At 40.6% G+C, this 7,110-nt stretch overlaps 1 protein-coding gene across 1 annotated transcript in view; it reads right to left on the bottom strand.

Annotated features, from left to right (window-relative positions):
• Positions 1 to 6,257, bottom strand: part of LOC103130014 (poly(rC)-binding protein 3) — a 19,027-nt gene extending 12,770 nt beyond the window's left edge. Inside the window, exons 1-5 of the mRNA XM_007541285.2 lie at positions 5,713 to 6,257; positions 1,186 to 1,296; positions 1,057 to 1,080; positions 936 to 968; positions 750 to 866 (exon numbers count right to left, since the gene is read on the bottom strand). Coding sequence (XP_007541347.1) covers positions 750 to 866; positions 936 to 968; positions 1,057 to 1,080; positions 1,186 to 1,263 — 252 coding nt within the window. The 5' untranslated portion in view covers positions 1,264 to 1,296; positions 5,713 to 6,257. The remainder of the gene's footprint in view (positions 1 to 749; positions 867 to 935; positions 969 to 1,056; positions 1,081 to 1,185; positions 1,297 to 5,712) is intronic.
• Between the last annotated feature and the right edge of the window lie 853 nt (positions 6,258 to 7,110).

The following is a 7,110-nucleotide window of genomic DNA, read 5'->3' on the forward strand; positions in this document are numbered from 1 at the left end:
ACTTGAAATAAGACAAAACTAATGTATAATTAACTTTTAAGCAAAAAACATGAGCTTGTTTTAAGTCGATTATTCCTTAACATTGATGATGAAAAGTATTGCACTGGCAGATTATTTTGCTAATATAGAAAAAATGTCTCATTACAAGTGAAATAATCTGCCAATGGAAGTAGAACTTTTTCATCAATATTAAAAAATGTAATTAAAACAAGATCCTGAAAAGTTACTTCTAAGTTAGTTTTGTCTTATTTCAGGTGAACTAGGATAAATTTACTATAAACCAGACCAAAATAGATTTTGTGATTTTGTGGGTGGTGATTTGGGCTTGCTTTGCAGCCACTGAGTCAGCCATGACTTAATGTGTCAACTGAATTTGATTTTAAAGTCAAATGTGAAACCATCTATCCGACAGTCCAAACTGAATCATGCAGGAAATGAAGCTGAAAGGCCCATACATGGAAATCAGCTGCGTCGAGCTTTTGAATCTTTTTTGTGCAGTTTCTTGAATACATTTTTTTGTATTTGCTTCATAACCATTGTTTATGGGTTAGGGCCTTTAGAGAAAATCTGACTTTAATCTTGAGCTCAAAAGTCGGAATTCTGAGATAAAAGCCAAAATAATATTTAATTTGTTGGTCCTAATCCTCTTCCGTACCATTGACAGAGGAAAATCTAAGGTGTGTTTTTGTACTCTTGAGTTAGAACTCGTTAACCTTTGACCTGATAACTTGCTGAGGGTGTTTCTGTACCTCTTCAAACTTCTGAGCGATCATGGAGAAAGCTCTGAAGATTCCCTCTGTAGGTCCAGTGATGGTCACTATCCTCTCAGGAGACGAACCCTCTGATATGTTGATGCGAGCGCCGCTCTGCAAACCCAGGCTGTCGGTTATTCAAACTTCGTTTTGACCTGACTGATGACTTCAAACAATACTCACCTCTTCTCTCATCTTCTTCACCGTTTCTCCTTTCTGAAACCAAAATGATTTAAAAAAAAAATGTTTTCTAAGGCAAATTCAATTAGTAAGTACAAAAAAAATAAATGTAAATGAAATTGACCTTTCCAATGATGCTGCCAACTTCCTGTGAGAGAAGATAAAGGAAGAAAAAGTGAACAATGTGGAGTCAGAATGAAATCACTTCAGATGGGTCTGCAGAGGAAAAACACCTTGAAGATCTGCTGATTACCTTTCCGTGCATCAGCAGCCTGAGCGTTAGCGTGACGTTCAGGCCGCCGTCCAAGGTCATCTCTTCCTTGTCGGACATCCTCAGTGATTTCAGATCTTTGTGGTGAGTACTCTGCAGAGAGGACGAAGACGTGTCTGTGTGTTAGAAGCGGTTTAATGCTTCAGGATGTGGAGGAAATGATGTGTAAAATTGAGGAGGAAATCAGCCTCATCCAAGAGCATCTTTCAAAGGTGCAGTTTCATCTGGATTTCTTCTTTCTTCAGGTATCACTGAGTTTCTGTTTGAGATGAAATGGTCAGGTATGTGTCTATTACGGGCTCTACTTCTATGAATTTCCACCTAAGAATATTTGGGTGCTTGTGCTAATGGCCATGTCATACATTGGTGTTAGCAAAGGGAAAATGAAGTGAATCATTTCCTGTCCTCAACCGTTTTTCTGCTAAAGAGCAAACTGACGAAGCAAAGGGAAAAGCTTTCACTCTGTGGTAGAAATGTCAATTCTCCTGAGTCGTTATGGTTGGACGTTAATAACACCTGCAGATCTTGGCAAAAATATTAACGCCTTTACAGCACTTTGTCACATTATAATCCCAGGGATTATTGAGATCTTATATGACAGACCATCACAAAGTAGGGATGGTGAACTGGAAGGATAAATGAATACATATCTGAAAAAGGAGCTGAACATTTTTATTCACAGCCCTTTGGTAAAATGTCCTTAAATAAAATATTCTCCAAACAAATACCTTCACTGCAAAAATCCAAAATCTGACCAAGTATTTCTGTCTAAAATCTAGTGCAAAATATCTTAAAACACTGGGAATAAGACAAAAATAATTTAAAAGTAACTTTTCAGTAAGATATAGGAGCTGGTTTAAAGTAAATAATTCCTCAATACTGATAACAAATCATATTAGTCTCATTGGAAAATGATTTCACTTATAACAACATTTTTCCCATGTGATAAGTGAAATAAGAGGAACTAGAATGTTTTATCAATATTGATGAATTCAACATAATTTTACGTTTGTCTGTCTACCAAATAAGATGCAAATAAAATATAGCAACTTTTAGATTGTAACTTGACATCAAAGTTTGCACCGCGAGGTAAGCGAAGCACGTCCCAAAGTTTGAGCAGCTACTTTCATCCTGTTTAAAGGATTCTGTGGAGAGTTTATCAGGGTCTGATGGATCGTTGCCGTTTGTCTTCTCATGGTGGAGCTGTGAGTTGGGGGTGGAGATAAGCCTATCACACGCTGCAATCTTCACGTGTCTTTAGTTCCAGCTAAATAAAAGTTGTGTGACTCCCTGGGATAAGATGAGACACAAAGGAAGCCACTTGTGCTGTGAAAGTCTGAGAATCAAGTGATCAGAGTGTGACTTTCCTCTGAAACACCACACAGCGTCCACTCTGTTTCTGCTGTGTGTCCAATTCTTTGTATTTATGGAACAAATAAAGAATGATGATGCATTGCAGCAGCAGCTTGTTGGACCATAACGGCTGCAGCTCTCTAAAGGACCAGAGTCACAGTGTTTATAAGATTATCAGAGTTCTGAGAAGTTATTCTTCAGACTCAGACGAATGAAGATGCATAACTAATAAGCAAACTAATCTAAGTTAGGGAGAGAAGTAATTTTAGCCAGAGAGTCTGGATTTCAATGAACATTCAATTAGGGTGCATTCCCACCAGCTCTGTTTAGTTCATTTTCATCAAACTCCAGTTCATTTGACTAAAAAGTTCAGTTTGCTTGGAAAGGTGTGAATGAGTACTCAAACTGATGTTGACCAAAAAAGCAAACTCTGGTCTTCTGATAAACCTCGGTCTGGATTGAAGAGAACTCTACCACAGTTCGAATGCATTGTGTGAGCGCCAAACTAGTTTGCAGGGCATTCTGGGTAAATACAACCAAAACAAATGCGCATGTCTAGCGCTAGCAGGAGAAATGATTCGTGGTCTTTTACTAAAGAGAAGTCCTCCAAAATCTGGTGCTACTCCATTTTTGTTTACATTTTGTGAATAAGGAAGTTGCGCTCAGTGTCTTCTTCAGAGGTTTTTGTGTCGTTTCCTTCATTGGATTTTGATGCAGCACCACCACAGGCGAGGAGGGGAACATATTTTTCAATTAGTTTGATTTGTTGACAGTGCAGCGAGAAAGCGAACCGCAGCAGCTGAAAAGGGGATAAATGTTTCTATTTTGGTCCCAATTGAACCGAGTTTACGGGACTACCGGTATGAAAACATTCTTAAAACATTTCATGCAAAGTTGCTGAGCAGAAGGTGTTTGCAACAATCCTGATTGCCCCTAAAAGCAACAATTCCACCTGATCTGGCATGCAATCAATCAACCATCCCACTGACAGATAAATGAGGTCCTTTGTGTTTATGAAGGTGACTGTTTATATGACATAAAACATGAGTTTCTGGGTTGTTTTCCACATCCGATGTTCTGCTTCTGACGGCTTTGTTCTAATATTCCAGCAGGATCTCAAGACAGAAATGAAAACAAAAACTTTTTTTAACCAGCTGTGCAGATGAAGCAGAACTCAGATATCTTGCTTTGTCATTGTCAGACAAAAACAGAGATGTGTGGTTTACATATCCAGCAGAACTGGAGTAAGGGGCGGGGCTCCACAGCTGCTAATCCGGTTAAAGCATGTTTTGATGTTGTTCTGCCATCCTGGACATAAACCGCATATTAATACATGGTTTTTAAATCTTCTACTGAATCGTTCTTTTGCAGGGAATTAATGTATATATAAAAAACAACTGGAAGCTGTAGTCAGATATTCAGCCCTGTTTAGTCCACTTTAATTGAAATCTAGCTGGTGTGTCTGGAAAGTCTGGTTCGTTTGGGAAGGTGTGAATGCCAATCAAACTCTGATGCAAACCAAAGAAGCTAATTCTGATCTGTCTACAAACCTCAGTCTGGGATTGGTTGAAATGAACTCAGCTGATGTAGTTTGAATGCATATGTGAACACGAACTGGACCAGAGCCAGATCTAAAAGTAGGAAGTGGACTATATCACAGGGCATTCTGGGTAAATGCAACCAAAACAAACATGCTAGTCTAGGACTAGTGGGAGAAATGACCCGTGGTGTTTTATCAAAGATGAAAGAAATCCTTGAAACTTTTAGCAAATAGAAATAAATTTGGTGATTCTAACTGACCTAAAAGTTTGGTCTGGTTTACCAACAGATATATAAAAAAAAATATCTGTTGTCATTTTATTTGTTGTATGTAAACTTCGGGTTTCCGCTTCAATAGATGCTGTTTACTTTTCCTTGGTTGTGTAATTTACAGCTTATAATTCAAACTCCTCTATAAATCCTACCTTGGAGAAACCTCACTATTTAACACATGGAAAAGCACTAAAAACTGAGTCAGTCAGACCACCAACGGCACAATCCAGTTAGCGATAATCATCATGAAATGTGTCAGGATCAACTGACCCAAATAACGCAGTAAATTAACAGGATCAGGAAATGAAACAATCCCAGCTGATGAAGCTGCACAAATCTCAACCATCTGATCAAACACACACAAAAAAATAAAAGAGAGACGGACATCTTTCAGCAAACATCCACAGCGTTCCCGTCTCTGTGTGTCGGTACAATGACTACATCAAACAAACAGCGGCGTCTCGCTCTAATCCTGCAGGCCCAAGATTTGTTTAGTTAATGCTAAGACCCTTTTGACCTATTTCTGTCAACCCCAGCAAGTCAAGACTTCTGAACAAAACCCTGGTGCACAACGGCAACCGAAGAGTTTACACGATAAAAAAGAGATCACCTGTGGGGAAACTGCTCTGTGAACGCTGACAGACAGAAGTATGCCTCAGACAATTAAAACACACACACACACAGGGCCTTAATCCTGGAGGGAAATGGGGAACAATGTCTAAGTGGATTACTGGAGGGATTTTGTTAGACTATGAACACAAAATCTAAGGGTAAAGTAAGGAATGTCTAATTTTGAACAATGTGATGCTATAGCAATGAGTTGCGCTTTATTACATACTGTATTCCACTTTGTTCTAAAGGGGTCTTCAGATCAACAAAAGCACACCTTATATGTAATGAAATGTGACAATTATCACATTAAAAATGTTCAAACAGCCCATGAGAGAGATTACAGCGTGACTATCTGGAGTGGCGACTATTTATAGCATTTTGTGAGCCTCCACATATCATGAGGCGATACAGAACTCAGCATGAAGGTTATAACAACGGAGATACATCAGAAGTTTGGCTTTAGGTCTAAATTCAAATAATCCTGGGCTGTTTGAAGTGAAGAGTTTAAGAGAAAAACCCAGGAGAGGAGTGAAAAACAAGCCGAAGCTGAAAATATCTCAGCCTAATAGGAGTCAGGGGTAGCGCGTTAAAACAAAGCCTTGCTTTGTCTGGCGCCCGTTAGATGTGCAGAAGCAATACCTTCAAGTTTCTCTCTGGCTAAGCTTCAGCATTACCATTAACAGCCATCTGAGCAACCTGCAGCCACGAAGGCCGGCTCTTGACCAAACTGACCTTGGAGTGGGAGAAATTCCTACCCGTCTTCTTTGGTTCTGGTATCTTTGGGATGAATGGCCTTTTAGTTTGAAGTCCGAGTTCGGTGTTTGCTCCCTTTGTTTTTCAGTGATCCACAGAGTGGACAGATGGCTCCCTGTGCCCTCAGAGCGGCTGGAGCGAAGGCAGGCTTTGCTATTAGTCCCTCAGCTTAGAGCGAGATAAGCCCCTACGCAGGCAGGGCAAGTGGGCCCGCATCTCTCGCCTAATTCCCCCTGTCACAGCCACCGAGGAGGCGTTCCTCTGACCGGAGATCCACGAGGCCCGGCGGCAGGGCGAGGGGTGAGGAGGCTCGCCGCCTGGACGCCGTCCAGCACAGACTCGGCGATCAGCAGCAGAGAAAAACCCGAGAAGATCAAGGATTCTCAGGGAGACAGTGAAGAGACGCCTTGTTAACCAACGAGTCTTTATGACCCTGCAGGACGGCTGCGGCTCTCATTAGGATCTCAGAAAGATTCCTGCCTGCTTACAAATAACCTAACTGATGGAGAACAATGTGGCGTCTGAAGTATTTAGTGATGTTAAGCACAATGTCTTCATGGGGTGCGCCCCCCGCCACCCTCCCTCCACGCGGCCTCTGCCCTCCCCCCACAACAAGCCCTTGTGGCCTCGTAATGAGGCCAAACTGGATACAATAAAACCATTCTGCGCTGAAAAATGTATTCATCTGGGCTCAGAAACTGTGAAGGAAATGAATCAGTGAAGCAGAAGTGGCATATTTAATTATCATTCAGAGCATCGCACCAAGACAATAATGGCCTCATGGCTTGTCTAGCACATATCTAGAAACGCATTATATCCACTTTACAAGTGGCATCCTTCTTCCGCCTGATAGTGATATTCACTCAGAAAGAAGGAACAGATGATCACAGGAGAACGGAGCGTCTTCAATTACAGGTAATTCTGCTCTTATGAGAAAAACTGCAGTATCTCTGAATCCCAGCTGGAGACTTTTAGCTTAACAGTAATCTAATTGTCTACCTTAAACTCATAATAGTTTATTAAAGCCAAGTACCATGAAAACATAAACATTTTCAGGTTACAACTGTAAATTTATCCCCATGAGATTCTATGTGCCAATTCACAACATGTAATCTCAAATCGTTTTACTTTAAGCAGGTGATATTTTCATATTTCAGTACAAAATATGAACAGATTTTAATACAAGTGATGTGGCTCGCCACCCAGGGCGGCATGGCCTGAGGATCTCCAAGAGAAATCAGTCAGGAACGTCCCAAACAAGTTTTCTATTGCTTGTCTGGAAGATCTTCACCATTTAAAGGCTTTCGATGCTAATTTGGTGGAAACTGGGAGAGAGTGGGCGGAGCTTTATGGTAATCATGGATAACCGATTAATAT

This window comes from Poecilia formosa, unplaced genomic scaffold (assembly GCF_000485575.1).
Source record: "Poecilia formosa unplaced genomic scaffold, Poecilia_formosa-5.1.2 Scaffold599, whole genome shotgun sequence".
In the NCBI taxonomy this organism is placed as follows: Eukaryota; Metazoa; Chordata; class Actinopteri; order Cyprinodontiformes; family Poeciliidae; genus Poecilia; species Poecilia formosa.